At 35.5% G+C, this 17734-nt stretch overlaps 4 protein-coding genes across 5 annotated transcripts; all 4 read left to right on the plus strand.

The window, feature by feature from the left end:
* The first annotated feature begins 836 nt into the window (after positions 1 to 836).
* Positions 837 to 1244, plus strand: LOC147556826 (uncharacterized). The gene has a single exon (XM_086658709.1). It carries the CDS (start codon positions 837 to 839, stop codon positions 1242 to 1244), a length of 408 nt encoding a protein of 135 aa, XP_086514835.1.
* A 1151-nt stretch (positions 1245 to 2395) lies between these two features.
* LOC147556827 (PHD finger protein ALFIN-LIKE 3-like) lies at positions 2396 to 4092 on the plus strand. Of its 2 annotated transcripts, XM_086663559.1 has the most exons (6): positions 2397 to 2414; positions 2501 to 2667; positions 2770 to 2805; positions 3049 to 3302; positions 3405 to 3476; positions 3579 to 3914. In XM_086663559.1, exons 2-6 carry the CDS (start codon positions 2553 to 2555, stop codon positions 3783 to 3785), a joined length of 684 nt encoding a protein of 227 aa, XP_086519685.1. In that variant the 5' UTR covers positions 2397 to 2414; positions 2501 to 2552; the 3' UTR covers positions 3786 to 3914. The 2 variants fall into 2 exon arrangements, with proteins under 2 accessions (XP_086519684.1, XP_086519685.1); XM_086663558.1 differs by having other exon boundaries at positions 2396 to 2667; positions 3579 to 4092.
* A 1941-nt stretch (positions 4093 to 6033) lies between these two features.
* Positions 6034 to 7484, plus strand: LOC147556828 (PHD finger protein ALFIN-LIKE 7-like). Its single transcript, XM_086663632.1, has 4 exons — positions 6034 to 6538; positions 6703 to 6796; positions 6899 to 6973; positions 7080 to 7484. Exons 1-4 carry the CDS (start codon positions 6315 to 6317, stop codon positions 7251 to 7253), a joined length of 567 nt encoding a protein of 188 aa, XP_086519758.1. The 5' UTR covers positions 6034 to 6314; the 3' UTR covers positions 7254 to 7484.
* A 7791-nt stretch (positions 7485 to 15275) lies between these two features.
* LOC147556829 (PHD finger protein ALFIN-LIKE 7-like) lies at positions 15276 to 16712 on the plus strand. Its single transcript, XM_086658710.1, has 5 exons — positions 15276 to 15369; positions 15469 to 15501; positions 15645 to 15873; positions 16132 to 16264; positions 16440 to 16712. The coding sequence occupies exons 1-5, from the start codon at positions 15276 to 15278 to the stop codon at positions 16710 to 16712; spliced, it is 762 nt and encodes a 253-aa protein (XP_086514836.1).
* The last annotated feature ends 1022 nt before the right edge of the window (positions 16713 to 17734 follow it).

Genomic DNA, 17734 nt, shown 5'->3' on the forward strand with positions numbered 1-17734 from the left:
ACTCTACGGAGTCTCTATAAAAAGACCTCAGTACAACAAAAATATGTCTTGAATCTTCTCAAGTGAACACTCAGCTATATATAGTCTAAGGAAGAAGCAGTTTTTCGTCTTCAGTGTCGAAGAAGGTTCAACCTGATTAGAGGCATATCTCTATTGTAACCAGTTCATCTTTATTTTTTGCATGAGAATAGACAACCTAATGTTAGACGTATAGACGTCCAAGATTCCGCTTAGAATATTAGAGGACACCATATTCCAACATCTACATGTAATATGCATTAAGAGTTCATTTTGAAGACCTAAAGCTTTTATTTGTATGAAACAACTGGTTCTTTATCTTGAACTTAAACACTACGCCTAGAATTAAACTATTCATATGGAAGTGTTGTACGAATAGTCTCCAAGTCAGAGATAAAATAGGTAAATTTAGTGGCAACATATTCTCATGTATTAATTGTACTGCGGACGAAACGATCGATCATGCACTTATTCATTGTCACTATGCTAGAGCTATATGGTTTTATTTTCAGGTGAGAACATAATACCTTACCACAGTCAAACAATGGATCCTCCAATGGAGTGATCTAGATGAGGAAATAACTAATTTATATGCTAAAATACTATGGTTTATTTAGAAAGCTAGATGTGATAACTGTTTCTCCTCACGGAAACAAACTCCAATGCAGACCATTACAAAAATCAATGTCACATCAACTACCCCGCTGAAAACAACACCAACAAAATCCATCATGAACAGAGGCCAACAAAATCAACACAAATGGAACCCTGCATTGACACCATTTCTTAAGATCAACGTTAACGCTTCCTTCACATCCATGACGGAACCCTCAGGTATTGGTTGTATTATGTATGATGATAAAGCAAACTTTGTAACAGCATTAGCAGACACAGTCCGAGGGCAAAACGCGGAAGAGTGTGTATGTTTAGCCATCCGGAACGGAATCTTATGGGCAATCAACTTACACATCCAACACCTCCATATCGAAAGTGATAATCTCAACGTTATTAAGCACATTGAAGATCAAGATTATGCTATTCAATGGCAATCAGGGAAGCTCATTAAGGAAATCCTCAAGCTCAAGCAACACTTTACGGACATCATATTCTCTTATACTCCCAGACAAAGCAATTCGAAAGAAGATGCTCTAGCCAAGTGGGGACGGACACATCTTCAGAAGCATATTTGGAACTCCATCCCGTCTTGTATTTCTAATATTAGTTAATGTTGTAATTCTCCTCTTTTAACAAACAAAAAAAAGTTTGAGGTGTTGTACTTTGGAAATTTTAAAGATGCCTCCATGAGCTTAAAGGCGCCCCCTACTCTGACAAACTCCCCTCGTATTTTGCCTTCAGTGAGGTGCCTTATAAGCAGTGATAATGAGAATATGAAATAACCATCACTAGCTAAGCAGTTATAACCAGTGGCGAAGCCAGAAACTTTTATGAGTGGGGGCATCTCTTTGTTATAGGTAATAAAAGAATTCCACAGTACACGATCAAGCTAGAATCGAAAAGCAAATTCTTAACAAGATTTTATTTATAGTTTAGATATTTCGTGGTAATTTTGATGTATAACAATCAATCTCTAATTTTCTCAATATGGATCAAGGATCTTTCCTCCAACTGCATTCCCAAAATATACTGAAATAAAAAACAAAGGACGGGATGAAGAGATAATGGTGAAGATTAAGAAGAACGATGCTAGATGATGAAGAGGAAGTGATCGTAATTGAAGAAAAGATGAAAATTAAGTTTTCTTTCTAATAACATGTTTATTAGAGCAAAAGTCTAAAAAAGACAATTTTGAAATTCAAAATACAAGTCACCGAAAAATCAGACAAAATCAAAATTAAGGGGGACGTTTAGAAAACTCATCATCTCTACGAGGTCATTTTATTTAGTTGGTCACTTTGAGGAGGTCAAAATTGAGTTATTCAATTAATAAGAACCAATTTTAAGCCAAGCATGACCTTTATAATGTATTTTTAATAGTCATCTTAAACCAAACAATAATTTCAACTATAGTAGATATTTTAGAAAAAAAAGTGTAAGTTGTAGAAATTTTCTAGAAAAAAAGAATGTTGTGTGTGGGACTCGATCCCTTGACCTCAAGGTTGAAACATAATCGCTTCACCAACTAAGCTAGGGAAGAACTGTGTTTGAAAAATGGAAATATTTATATATATAAATATATATATATATGTATCTAATATAGTGGCATATGTCGCATAACATTAACGAGTCACGTTAGGGTCGTGGGGGCCTGCGCCCCCATGGCCCCTATGTGGGCTCGCCCCTGAGTTATAACTAACTCCATTTGGAAGCTGTTCAATTTTCCCGTGTTTTTTCTCTCTCTCTCTCTCTCTTTGAATTTAGGAGAGAAGACCAAATTTGTACAGAAAAATTCTTGTTCTTTTCAATCAAGAAAATTAAGGCAATCTCAAATCCCTAATCTTTCTTCTTCTTCTTCCTTCTTCAGGTTCTAATTATTCACTCTTCCTAAAAACCTTCGGTTCTCTCTCTCCCTGGAAATGGAAGGAGAATCATCGGGGACTTCTGAAATCCCAAATTCTACTGGAATAGTAGATATTGTTTTCAAACATTATGAAGGCAGACGTAAAGGACTTCTAAAAGCCCTAACTACTGGTTCGTTCTTCCTATTCCTTAACTTTATTCTCTCTCTCTCTCTCTCTGTTCTTTCATTTTCTACTGGTTAGTAAATACTACTGTTCTTTCACTCTGTTGCAGATTTTGCGGATCTTTACGCGGAATGTTATTGTACTGGTGAAACTTTTTACAATTTTAGGGTTTTTTATTTTTGATTAGAACACATTTATAGACTTAAAAGCATTCATAATCATTCAGATTGAAGATTCTTATTTAGATTTTTATTGGGGGTTTACTCTCAAAGAAGAAACCGGTTCTTGATTAAACTTTTAGGGTTTTATAAGTTAATTTGTGAATAATCAATCATCTATTGGTGAAGAGTGTGTAACTCTATTGTTTGTTTGATAAATTTGGCCACAGAAATGGAATTTGTTTGTCTTTTTGGCCTTCCTAATGGAACTTGGGAAGTTCGGGAGCCAGATAAAAAAGTACCTCTTGAGATTCCTAATCCATTATTGGGTATAAACGATGCAATTAGTATGGAGTTTGATGCCTGGAATTCAATGGTTGCAATTCACAGGCAAGAACTGTTTGAAAAGATGAATGCTCTTCCAACCTTACTTGAATTAATGACTAATGAAATAGAAGCATCCGACACTAAGAAGCGAAAGATGGTAAATTTTAAGTTTTTTCATTTCTTTGTTACTTGACTTGCATAGTGAATGATTGACTTTTTGCTGAATACAAGTACTTTCTTTTGTTTCAAAATTTCTCAGAGTGAAGAGAATGAAACGAGTGACAAACTAAAAACATCCACTTTCAGAAAGAACCCAAGGAAACGAAAGATGGTAACATATTCGTTTCTTCATTTCGGTTCAATAGAAGTACTTTCTTATGTAATTACTTCGCTTCAAAATTGTTATGAAAATCATAGGTTAATAATCTCGCAGATTATCGTGAATAGAAGGAAATTGGTATCTATACCAGAAGAGCCAGAGCGGAGTAGCACTTGTGGAGCCTGTGGTGTTAGCTATGGCAAAAATGGCTTACGCTGGATAACCTGTGATGACTGTGAGAGACTGTTTCATGTCAATTGCATAAAAATACTACCCGTAAAAGCTGAGAGCATTAAGATTTATAGGTGCCCATTTTGTTAAACAAGATGATGCCAACAATCCATGAAAGAACAAGCTCTGTGAGTGTATATAGTAAGTTACAGCTGTGACATATACATATAGATATAGGAGTTCATTTTTTTGTGGTTCGGTTTTTGTGCATAACTTGATATGAGGGTCTTTTTACTATCTATTTTTTGTTCCGGTTCTTGTCCAAGTGTTTTTTTTTCTTGAATCGGACTGCTAGCCAACTGAATCGAATGATTTTTGGACATTTACCATTCATGTAAAGAAATATATCGGAGTTGAATAATATGATCAAATGTGAATTTCATGATTTCTCTTCTCAGATGACTTTGTTAGTTTGAAGATTCAATCTCAATACTCCTATCATGTTGCCCTTTTGTTTTTCATGTAAGAGCAAGACTATTCAAAGCCTCAAACGAACCAAAAGCTGGTCGGCCTTACAAATGCCACGGCCAAAGCATTGCCGACCCATAGACTGGCCGGCCGACCAAAACTAAAGAAGAAATAATTCTTCTCAGATTGGGTCTATGGGTCTTTTCCTTTTTTGGTTTCTTTAGGAATCCTATGTTGAATAGGATTATGACTCTAGGAAGTCTCTATTGAAATATCTCATTAGAACAGTAATATGTGTGGAATCTTCTCAAGTGAACTCTCAACTATATCTATCTAGTCTAAAAAGCAGCAGTTTTTTATTTTCACTGCCGAAGAAGGTTCTAACTGATTTGAGGTATATCTTTATCCTAACTAGTTCATCTTTAGTTTTTCCATGAGATTCGAGCAACCTAATGTTAGACGTATCCGGTTAGAACATTAGAGGATACCATATTCCAACATCTACATGTAATATGCATTAAGAGTTCATTTTGAAGACCTAAAGTTTTTTTTATATATTTCTTAAAAAGGTAATGTCTTAGCCGACATTATAGCTAAAAATGCACGATCTGATAAATTTTTATGCTTTGTTTCCATGTGTGCATTTATGTCGTTATACGAAGAAAGAATGACATTTGGTAATGGGGATTAAAGTGATAATGACACAACTATTGAAGTACTTTGAGTTTTAACTATCAACCACTTGATTGCCTAAGTAGTTGGTAGTGTTGAAATAAACTCCAAAATCCTGGAGGTTCCAAATTCGATTTCTAGAGGAGTTGGTTTTCATGGTTTATTGAAATTGAACTTAGGTTATTAAAAGTATAAATAATAATTATAAGTTTGTCGGGCTTGAGGCCCCTTTAATTATTGGTTTAACTTAGGCAATTATCGTGCTTATCACATCTTGATGATGTATCAATGCTTTATACTAACAAACGTAGTTCGACTACAATTTCTCAAAAAACTAATAGATTCTCTTTTGGTACCCATATATCTAAAAAAGAAACTTTCGATACATATTTTATAACTTGGGTTCTTTTTCACAATAACGCGACCTAAATTTATCCCTCAAACGTTCCTCAATATGTCTCCTCAAAACAACCGTCAGTAAATCTATCCCTCATACTATTCGTGGCGCAGGTAACCGCAATAGTTATGTTTGTCTCACATACGTATTAAAGACGCATTATTGAGGGGACAGTTTATTGTCTGTCTTCAAAAGCAGTTTGTTTTCCCACTAAACATGATTTTTACTACCCAAGCTAGAATTTAGACCAGCTTCACATCTCAACTTAAGTTTGAGGTGTTGTACTTTGAGAAGTTTTAAAGGCGCCCGTATAAGCGTTAATAGCGCCCCCTTCCCTCATAAACTCGCCCTCCTATTTGCCTTCAGTGAGGCGCCTTAGGCAGTGATTCTTAGAATTTAAAATAACCGTCACTAGCTAAGCAGTTATATAACTAACTCCACTTGGAAGCTGTTCACTTTTCCTCTGTTTTTTCTCTCTCTGTTTGAATTTAGGAGAAGAATCAAATTTGTATAGAGAAATTCTTGTTCTTTTCTTGAATCAAGATAATTAGGGCACTCTGAAATCCCTAATCTCTCTTCTTCTTCTTCCTTCTTCAGGTTCTAATTATTCATTCTTCCTAAAACCTCTGGTTCTCTCTCTCTCTTCGTGGAAATGGAAGGAGAATCATCGGGGACTTCTGAAATCCCAAATTCTACTGGAATAGTAGATAATGTTTTCAAGGATTATGAAGGCAGACGTAAAGGACTTCTAAAAGCCCTAACTACTAGTTCGTTCTTCCCATTCTTTAACTTTATTCTCTCTCTCTCTGTTCTTTCATTTTTCAACTGGTTAGTAAATACTTTTCTTTCACTCTGTTGCAGATTTTGAGGATCTTTAGGGGCAATGTGATCCTGGTTAGTTATTCTACTGGTTAGACTTTTTACAATTTAGGGTTTTCTATTCTTGATTAGAACACATATATAGCCTTAAAAGCATTCGTAATCATTCAAATTGAAGATTTTTATTGGGGTTTTACTCTCAAAGAAGAAACCGGTTATTGATTAAATTTTTAGGGTTTTATAAGTGAGTTGATTTGTGAATAATTATCTATTGGTGAAGAGTGTGTAACTCTATTGTTTGTTTTATAAATTTGGCCACACAAATGGAACTTGTATGTCTTTTTGGTCTTCCTAATGGAACGTGGGAAGTTCGAGAGCCAGATGAAAATATACCTCCTGATATTCTTGATCCATTATGCGGTATAAACGGTGCACCTGATATGGAGGTAGATGAATGGAAAACAATGGTTGCAATTCACAGTGATTCATGGTTGATGTCTGTTGCATCTTGTAAAGGGGCTAAACTTGGGGTTAAGAAAAAACATAGGTAAGATTCGTTACTTCGATAATGCCTATCTACTTGTTACCCGAAATGTTTGAGATTCTGCTCATAGTAGCTCCCTGCCTATGTTTCATGGCATTTTCTTTCATTTAGAGATTTAACCGAAAATCGAGTAAAGATTGCAATTTTATCTGGTTTCTTCATTACAGGAAAGAACTATTCGAAAAGATGAATGCTCTTCCAACCGTACTTGAATTAATCACTAATGAAATAGAAACGCCCAACAAAAAGAAACGAAAGAGGGTAATGTTTAGGTTTTTCTTTTCTACTGAATACAAATACTTTCTTTTGTTTCAAAATTACTCGGAGTGAAATAATTTCTTCTGTTCACTTAAAATGATGCAGATGACTGAAGAGAATGAAACGAGTGACGAACCAAAAACTTCCACTTGTAGAGAGAACATTAAGAAACGAAAGACGGTAACATTTTCGTTTCTACATTTTGATTGAATAAAAGTACTTTCTTATGTAATTATTTCGCTTCAAAATGTGTTGCCCTAACTATCATAAGTTAAAAATCTTGCAGATAATCGTAAACAGAAGGAGGTTGGCACGTATACCAGAAGATCCAGGATGGAGTAGCACTTGTGGAGCCTGTGGCGCTAGGTATGGAAGAGATGGCTTACGCTGGATAACCTGTGATGACTGTGAGAGACAGTTTCATGTCAACTGCACAAAAGTACTACCCGTAAAAGCATAAAGATTTATAAATGCCCATTTTGCAAACAAGATGATGTCAAAAATCCATGAAAGAACAATCTGTGAGTGTATATAGTAAGTAACAGCTCTGACATAAATCATTTTTTTGTGGTTCCGTTTTACTGTCTATTTTTTGTTCCGGTTCTTCTCCAAGTGTTTTTTTTCCTTAAACCGGACCGCTACCAACTGAATTGTATGATTTGTTGTACAAAAATATATGAGAGTTGAATAATATGATCAAATGTGAATTTCATGTTATTTCTTCTCAGATAACTTTGTTAGTTTAATGATTCTATCCCAATACTCCTATGATGTTGTCCTTTTGTTTTTCATGTAAGAGCAAGACTTTTCAAAGCCTCAAACCAGCACGACCCACCACCTCCATCTCCTCCACCGCCCATCACCACTAGACCCACCGCCCAAGGGTTTAGTATTGCTCAATTGATATAGACTTTATCAAAGTATGACAGTCGACAAGCATCACCTCTCTTACTACCCCCATGTACGTAGGATAATGCCTCACTTGACTTTCGGTTTATATCCCAAGATATGCCTCACTTGGCTTAAAAGTGGGGTGAGTATTCTAGCATAAGACCAAGACCAGGATGAGAATAGCAATACAAGGATGAGAATAGTTCATGAGGGAATTGAAAAAGTTTTCAGACTGTACAGTAGTTCTTTTTCCCCTTTTGGTGCATAACTTGATTGGAGGGCCATTTTTCGGGCTCCTTTTTGTTTTTGTTCTGGCCCAAGATATTTGATTGAATGGCTTGTTTGCTCTTTAAGATCGACCGGATTGAATGATCATGTTGACTTTATGCCGTGGTCCTTTCATTTCGTTTACAATAATAGGTAAGACTAATTGAATGATATGATCTAATGGGAAAATTTCTTATATAATACTCCTAATCCATTTGAGGATGATATTGTATTGTATTTTTAAGTTAGGTCAGTAGGAACAAGATATAATTTCATGGAACCTTGATGAGCACTATCCACCACCTCAACTACCTCTACCTCAAGAGCCACTGGATCCATCATCATTTGATGAGCACAATCTCCCGCACCCCAGAAGTTCACCCAGAGGTGACGCTGTCCTTTACGCGCGTCTAAACTGTCCACTTGCCTCTTATAGAACTGATGTGTGGTGATCCCTCCATCTCCAATGCAACATCGCTAGGATGTTTACTACTATGTATTATTGTAAAGGACGAATAAGTGTAAAAGAAGTGTGAGGAAGCAAGTGTGTTTCTTTTTGTTTCGTCATTATTCTTTCTGAAAGCATTGATAATTTGTTCACTAGAAAGAAAAACCAAGTCTTATAGGCCTTCAATGGAAAATGGGAAGTTAGTGTGTCTTTAATGACAATTTTTTTTCCTATGTTAATTGTGATCGCCTAAATTTGATTTCCGCAATTTTTTTCTCAATTACTTGTAAATAGATCGATGAAAAATGTAAAATAAAAAGTAAACTTCTGCAGTATATATACGAGAGTATAAACTGATTGTTATAAGATGCGTTACGTGAAGTGCGAATGTGAAAATAGATTTAACTTAGAACATTGATGTTGTGTTTGTTAATTATTTGTGTATGAATCTGAATTGGCTGAATTATTTTACCAATTAGATGTTTTTTTTTTTGTAATCTAAACTGAATCATTAGACCTGAAATAAGATTTTGACAATTATATCCCCATTAATATATTTGACCAAACAAGCCTTAATCTTTGTTTGCCTTCTCCCGACCCCAATAAAAATGCTAAAAATCCCAAGATTTTTCTTTTTTTCCTCTCAGAGCCGTCTCCTTCTCCCTCTCTCTCCTATGGGAAAGCTCTCGTTGGATCTCTCTCTCTCACCGATGAAAATCTCTCGCCGGCTCTCTCTCTTTCTCGAACCGTTGAAAGTCTCTCACCGACTCTCTCTTTCTCTAACAATGGAAAGCTCTCGCTGGCCCTCTCTCTCAAAGTCATGGAAAACTCTCGCGAGATCTCTCTCTTTTTCCTCTTTACGCGAAGGTCTGGAAAACTATACCCTCACCAAATCTGGCGAGGGTCTCAATGAAAATGGGCACAAATGACCCCTGCCAAATCTGATGAGGATTCGAAAAAGACGATTCTCGCTAGATCCGGCGAGGGTTCACTAATCTCCTGCAAAGATGGCGGCGGTTTGCGGTGGTGGTGGTCGTAGTGTGCGGTGGTGGGTTGGTTTGTGGTGGTCCGACTAGTTTGTGAAATTTTTGATTTTTGGTGGCGATGGTGCTTTGTGGTGGCGGTGTGGCCTTTAGTGGTGGTGTTGTGGTCTGGTGGTGTTTTCTGGGGGTGATGTGCTCTGTGGCAGTGACGAGGCCATAAAACTTTTTTTTTATGGGGACACATTTCAGTGTAAGTAAATAAAAATTCATATTATATAAAAAAATTACATGGTTCTAGTCATGACAATCTAATATCGTCTATTTACTTCAAAATTGTTCTCTTTGGCATTTTTTTTAAACTACTATTGGATTTCTCAAATTGCGTCTCCAATTTGACCGTGCTTTTTTGCTTAAAATTTCTCAATGACTTTGAAAATCTAATATTTAAAGCACAATAACTTAATAAATTTATGAGTTATTTCCCAAATGCCCCCTAGTTTATGACCAAGTCCCACCTAGCCTCTTAGTTTATCGAAAAATTCCTACCTGACCTCTTTTTTGCCGTTACTGTTAATGAACCGTTAAATTCGGATTTTCTATTCCAAACTTACCCTTCTTTTAATTCTTTCACGTCAACTCTCTTACTCTCTCTAAAGTCTTTATGTCTCATATCATCTCTCTCTTTATCTTGGCCAGTCGTATACAAAGCAGTTAAGAGAAATTTGGAGAGCTGATTATTTAGAGGGCACACTTTTGGTATTTACAAAAATCTTTTAGTTTTATCCCAAAAACTATTTTGTACTTAAAAGCAAAGGCTTAAATTTACAGAAAAGTCCATGAAAATAACAAATTTGATAAATTCTAAACCTAAAATTAGTAGCTAAACTATTAAAATCTAAATCAAAATCAAGGGTCTTTGTTTGAGATTTCAATGAATCAAAATCTTTGGTTCCTTAAGGTTCTCTTGATTGTATCGAAGAAGCTTAAAATTTCTTGTGTGGGTATTTTTGTTGGTTTGATTACATGATGTAGACGCAGCGGAATAAATAAAGAATAATAAAATAAACTAAGAACAATAAAGAAAACTGTAAGAAACGATAAAATAAACTAAAATTCTTAATAACTTCAATGGTTTTTCTCTTCAAGGTGAATAATAACATAGACTAGATCTCCTTTTATAAGATAATAAACCCTCCTAGATAGACTCAAACTAGGATTCCTAAAATAATAAACTACTCAAACATAGAAACTTTAAAAATAAAGAAATATCAAATTAAAGTAACTTCTCATATACTAAATAAACTACTATTATAACCAAATAGGATGTGGGCACGCGTGGACGTGGGCCCACACGTTTATGCGCCTGTATCATTACAACATGATTTTGACTTCCTATCTCTAGAATTCTTGATTATTCATGGTAAATAAAACTAGGATTTTCATATAGGTAAGATTTTGTTGGTTTTGTAAGTTTTTTTTTATCATGTGAAGTTTAAACACGGGATAACGATGAAAAAATGGCTTGAGGACGGCAATATTTTTTTCAGTATTTTCGCGATGTAGAAGATGAGAGTTTTTTCGACATATATTACCGAAAATTAATCATTTTTTGTTGCCGTTTATTTTTCATCTTTTTCTTTGTTGTTGTTTGTGACCGATTCTTATTTATTTCTTTGTAGCAAATTTCAAGCAGTTCCCTAATTGTGTTTTTTGTTGTGTAATTTGTAGGTTATTTACGTAAGAGTTGTACGTGCTTCATATTCTTTTCCAAATTTTAAAATCTAATTATATAAAAATATTGCAAAAAAAAGAAATATGGTAGCTTTCACCGAAATTTTATGTAAAGAATAACATCATTGACCAAAAGTTTTGGAAAAATTTGTGGCAACTTCATATTTTAACAGTCGACATATAATTAAATACGAAAACATGTGGTATTTTCTCAAGGGGGGTGGGTGCGTCTGAGAAATGTTATAGGCGGCTTCTCCCGTCACATATTTTCACTCAAATTTGCTTTGCTTGCACTTTTTTTTGTTGAAAGTCTCCTCATGCACTTGATAAGAGGAAGTAACCTAAAAATCCCCTATCAAATTTCAATGTTATTATGAATTTTATAGTTAAGAAAATGAGAAAATAAAGTGGTTGAAAACCCTTATAGATGAACTTCATATCTAATTCTAATGTTTTTATATTTTATGATTTGGGTTTATGTTCTAAGCTTTAAGTAAACTGATAGTGGATTTGGGATTCACAAGGTGGAGTAAGTGATTTGGACGAGTAATAAGAGAATAAATTAGAGTTGGGCTTAGATTAATGACTTATAACTTAATGTGTCTCCACAGTAAAAAAAAAAAAAAAAATAACATTTGGCTCGTAAGAGTTGAGTTTAAAGGCGTCGTTACAGACAAATTCACATTTGGGTTATTGGGACACGTGTGTCCCCACAATCCAAATATGGGCTCCCCCTTCTATGTGTGGGTTGTTTTGCCAGTGGTGGTTTTGGTGGTGTTAAAGACAAGAATTCTAAAATATAGGAGCAATAATGTCCTTTGACATTTTAGAAATCAGATCAATGTTTAAGACTTGTTTTGAAGTCAGAAATATGTGAGAGCTCTTTCTTTCAACCCATTCAGATCTCGGTTCCATTCAGCCAAATGTTCGGATTTTTTTAATTCAAAAACAGACATCTGAAATCCGAATTGAGTTCCAATTCAAGTATTAAATCTCCAAAAATAAAAATAAAAACCAAACACAACCTAAGTCAACCCGCCATAAAAAAACAAATAATAAAAATTTATAATATGGTCCAAGTTGTTTTTGTGTATTTCTGCAAAACAACTTTAAGATACTCGAAGAACCAATGGAAAAAAATGTGTATAAATATATAACAAATTGATTTTCTGTAACAGATCTCACCTAATTTAGATCCAAATCGAAAGAGAAAGAGAGAAGAATCAGGGGGGGTGGGTGGTGGGGGGGGGGGGGGGGGGGGGGGGAGTATCTAAATGCCGCGGCTTTGGGGAATAAAGAAAGTTCTCCGGGTAATAAAGACTTTTCTTAAAACTAGTCAAATAAGATTGACTTTTATGTTTTTTTTTTATTACTTAGGGACTTCTAATTTTTGGGAGTTCTCCTCCATCTCATCACCTCTCTCTACCACCTCATCGCCATCTCATCATCTTCTCCGGCGAAGGTCGCCGGCCGGAAAAGTTTTCCGGCGGGCGACCTTCAAACATAAAAAAAAAAGTTTAATTTAATTTTTTTTCTCTCTCTCCAAATTTTTTTTTTGTTTTCCTTTCCTCTCTCTCTCTAGAACAGATCTAGAGAGAGAGTAGATCTCCATCTACACGAACAGACCAGGTCTGTTCTGGTCTGTTCGTGATCTACTCTCTCTCTAGATCTGTTCTAGAGAGAGAGAGAGGAAAAGAAAAAAAATGGAGAGAGAGGAAAGAGAAAAAAAAATGTAATTTTTTTTATGTTTGAAGGTCGCCGGCCGGAAAATTGGCCCGCCGGCGACCTTCGCCGGAGAAGAAGATGAGCTGGCGATGAGGTGGTAGAGAGAGGTGATGAGATGGAGGAGAACCCCCAAAAATTAGAAGTCCCTAAGTAATAAAAAAAAAACATAAAAGTCAATCTTATTTGGTAACCATGTATTTTGTATTCCCCATCAAAATTTATTCCCCGGAGAATTTTTAAAAAAATCTGGATTTCCTCGAGAATTTATTCCCCGGAGAATTTTCTTTATTCCCCAAAGCCGCGACCTATCTAAAAGATCAGTTTTTTCTTTAAAAAAAATGGAAGTTATTTTACTCTCTTTCTTAGTACAAACAACTATAATAACAGTTTATTTCCAATAAAAAAAGAGTTAATTCCTATATGGCCCCCTACTTTGTGACCAGCTTCTTTTATGGCCCCCAAATTTCTATAAATTCAAATATGACCCCCTATTTTCATGTAAATGTCATAACTACCCCTCCCATTAATATATTTTCAAAATAAAATAAAAAACAAAAACCTAAATTCCACCTCACTTCCCTCTCTACCACTCATCTCTCTCCACGTCACCTCTCTCTCTCTCCAACTCATCACTCTCTTCTCCAACTCACCACTCTCTTCTCCGATGAAGGTCGCCGGCCGGAAAAATTTTCCGGCCGGCGACCTTCAAACATAAAAAAATAAAATAATTTCTTCTTCTTTGAGTTTGACATGATTATAATATTTTGTTACCTGAAGTTTGAATTCCAGAAGAAGACATTATTACAGAAGACGACTGTGGAAGAGAATGAGATGAAGAAGAGGAAGAAGAAGAAGAAGCAACTAGCTGATACTGGTTTGGATCTTCTTCTGATTTTGAATTCTGGGGTTTAGTGATTTCTTCTTTAATGCATCACAGTAAGCTCTATGTGTGATAAAACTATCCCTCTTTCAAAACCCCAAAACAAAAAACAGTCCATATAAAAAACACTAAAACCCTAATAAAGAAGAAGAATTAGAATAACAGTAGACAAAACCCCAAAACAAAAAACAGTCCATATAAAAAACACTAAAACAGTAAAACCCTAAAACCCTAATAAAGAAGAAGAATTAGAATAACAGTAGAGAGAGAGGGAGAAACCTTGAAAAGAGTCCCACAATCACATTTATACTCTTTAGTCCCACAAATTTTGAAATGAGCTTCCAAATCAGATTTAATAACATATTTCTTTGAACATTTCTCACATTTCCAATTCTTCTCTCCATGTTTTCTACTAAAATGTTTTTTAATTCCAGTAAGATCACCTAAAACCCTAGATGGACTATGATGAACACAAGAAGGTTCTGGGCAAACATAAACCCTTTTACAAATCACTTTACCCGTTCTTTGTCTGAGCTTCCATGGAAGATTATGACCACGACGCCGAAATTGTAGGTTTTGATCACGTTGAAACCCTTTTTTACATATCTCACAAACATATCTATTTGTTGCCATTTAGGGGATAAAGCAATTACTTCAGAATCTGAATCTAATACAATTCAAACACAAAATCAATATCAAAATCCATCACAAAGAACTTAATAGAGTCTATTAGGGTTTATAAAAGTAAGATTAAAATCTGCCATTCCGGGAAGATTCCTCTTCTTCTTCTTCTTCTCCACCGTGGTATTTAATGGGGGTAGTGTTGTTTGTGTACTTGTTAGAAATCACAGACCAGAATTCCGGCGAAGGGAAACCCCCTTCGCCGGAATTTTGAGAGTGAGAGAGAGGTGAGATTTTTTTTTTTATGTTTGAAGGTCGCCGGCCGGAAAATTTTCCGTCCGGCGACCTTCATCGAGAGTGGTGAGTTGGAGAAGAGAGTGATGAGTTGGAGAGAGAGGTGACGTGGAGAGAGATGAGTGGTGGAGAGGGAAGTGAGGTGGAATTTAGGTTTTTGTTTTTAATTTTATTTTGAAAATATATTAATGGGAGGGGTAGTTATGACATTTACATGAAAATAGGGGGTCATGTTTGAATTTACAGAAATTTGGGGGCCATAAAGGAAGCTGGTCACAAAGTAGGGGGCCATATAGGAATTAACTCAAAAAAAAAAAACAAACTATAATAACCGTTTTAACGGTCGTTAGTTGGTTACACATTTCACAATGTAGTAGGACCCACTATAAAAACATAAAGGGCCACTTCATTTTTCCCTCTGGCTTACCTATTCCAATTTCAAAAAGATCAAACTTTTCATAGAGCAATTCTTGTTTTCTTGAATCAAGATTATTAGGGCATTCTCAAATCCTTAATCTCTCTTCTTCTTCTTCTTCTTCTTCTTCTGGTTTATATCTTCAGATTGTTTTCTCTTTCTTTCTCTACAATCTCTTGATTTTCTCTCTCTCTCTCACTGTCTCTACTATCTTTCTATCTCCCGACATGGAAATAGGGCCTTTTCCTGACCCAACACCAAAAGCTATTTCCAAGGATTTTAAAGTCAGACAGGGAGCACTTATGGAAGCTCTTACTTCTGGTTTGTTCTTTAATTACAAATTCAATTCTCCTCTGTTTTTTTCATTCACTTTTTGTGTTTTGATGAATTCTCTGATTGTTTGATTGTTTTGTGTTCCAGGATTTAATGATATGTATGCACAATGTGATCCTGGTAAGTTAAACTTCTGGTGAATTCTTTAAGTTCAAGAACCCTTTCATATCGTTCTTCTTAGGGGGAGAAACGGTCTAAACGAATTGAGTTATTATGGTTTATTGTTGAATGTGTGTGTGAAAGAATCGATAATTTTCTTGCAGAAGGGGATCCTTTGTATCTTTTTGCCGATTCAGATGGAAATTGGGAAGTTAGAAAGCCATTAGCAGAGGTTCCTCCTGAAATTCTTGAGCCAGCATTGGGTATAAACCTTGTAAGGGAGGGGATGGATGTTTTTGAGTGGAAATCAATGGTTGCTTTTTACAGTGATTCATGGTTACTGACTCTCGCCATGTATTATGCGACGAACTATAAATTTGGTAAAGATGATCGGTAAGATACATAGTCACCTTACTTGATTATCTGCATTTTGGTGTTGTTCATGTTGGTGTGTGGGGGTCTACTTTTGACCCTTTTGATCTATCGAAAAATCATATTTTTTTATGTTTAGGTTAACTAAATCGTATTGTATATCGTCATGTGTGTCCTGTGGTAAGGAAGCCCATGTTTGAGTTCCGGCCTATATTTCCGGCCTATATTTCCAGAGATTTAATCCGAACCCCAACTTCTTGTTTGGTTTCTTTGTTACAGGAAAGAGTTGATCCTTAAGCTGAATAGTCTCCCAACCTTGACTGAAATGATCAAAAGAGAAGGGAAGCAAACCCGTAACGAAACAATAACATCCACCACACCCAATAGCTCAAAGAGACAGAAATCAAACAAGGTAAAAGTTTAGTTTCTTCGTTTCTTTCATGCTCTACCGATGCTTTAGAACCTGATTTCGCCTTAGATTGGGGGCTAGTTTCCATGCTCACGAGATGCTTTAAAACCTGCTCTATTTGTAGGTTGATTGTCAAAAGCAAAGTTAGTTCATCATCTTGACTATTTTATTCTTGCAGCAAAACAGACGACCCGAATCGCAGATAAAGGGGATTAGAAATTCAGCAGAAGAGCAACAGGATGATGAAAAGGATGCAGTTTGTGAAGCCTGTGGTGTTATCAATACCTTCTTTGATAACTGGATATGTTGTGATGGGTGCGATAAATGGTTTCATGTCGACTGTGTAGATATGACATCTACAAAAGCTAAGGAAATCAAGCGATACAAGTGTTCAATTTGCACAGAAAATAGAAAGATTCAAAAAGAAGAGAGAAGCTCTAGAAGTTTGTAGTTGTAAGTAACATCATCTGTCACATACGCATACAGGAGCTTTTAGTGGATTTTGGGATTGCCCGTGTTACTTATTTTTTCTAGATATGTGTGGATGTTTTGCTATGAATTCCTCCGATTTCAACACGATGATTAAGTCCTTTATGTGGCCTTACCGACCATGATAACGTATGTTAATTATGTGGTAAGGAAGCCCATATATGAGTTTGGTAGATGGTAATTAGCTTAGGTTTTTTTCAAGAGATTTAAGAAAAAATCAACTTCTACTTTGGTATGGGAAAAAGCTATTCAATATGCTAAATAGTGTTCCAACCTTGTCTGAAATTATCCGATGGACTGAAAGAAAGCAAACTAGTAACAAAGTAACAACATCTAACATCTTGAACAAAACGAAATCAAAATGGTAAAATCTTAGTTTCTTCATTTCTTTCAAGATCTGCCTATCACTCGATCGCCTGATTTAGCCTCAGATTGGGTTTATGTTTTAGTTCAAGAAATGCTTTAGAAATTTCTCTATTTCTTTTTTATGCAGTGAAACAGACAACTCGAATTGCAGACAAGTGTGATGAAAATTTCAGAGTAATATTTACCATCTCCTAGCTTGCTTAAGGTGGATGTTCAGATTCTTCTTGAGAACTCTTTCCACCATCGAGCCTGCTTATTGGCATCGGAGTCAGAAGTTAAGAATAAATTGTGCAAAATTTTCATAATTAGTAGCCTGCCGCTGCATGCCCAAAAATAGATTATAATTCTTTAGTTAAACAAAGTAACAGTAAAGCTCACAAATGAGCATATTGACTACCATCATTACAGTCAAAGACATTGTTGAAGCTTTCTTTTTTACACTGTCATTTATTTCACAATGTATGCAGTAGCTTGTGTCTATTCAATGAATATGAATTAGGAATATGATATTAAAACCATTTTCATTTCGTTCATATTTTACATTGCACGAAAGTACCATTGGTCTATACAGTCCATATGATGATGTGGTTATCAGTATAGTTGAAGAAAGAAGTGATA

The sequence above is a fragment of the Eschscholzia californica genome, unplaced genomic scaffold (assembly GCF_041429995.1).
Source record: "Eschscholzia californica isolate CP2 unplaced genomic scaffold, dmEscCali1.0.p SCAF_2, whole genome shotgun sequence".
Classification (NCBI taxonomy): Eukaryota; Viridiplantae; Streptophyta; class Magnoliopsida; order Ranunculales; family Papaveraceae; genus Eschscholzia; species Eschscholzia californica.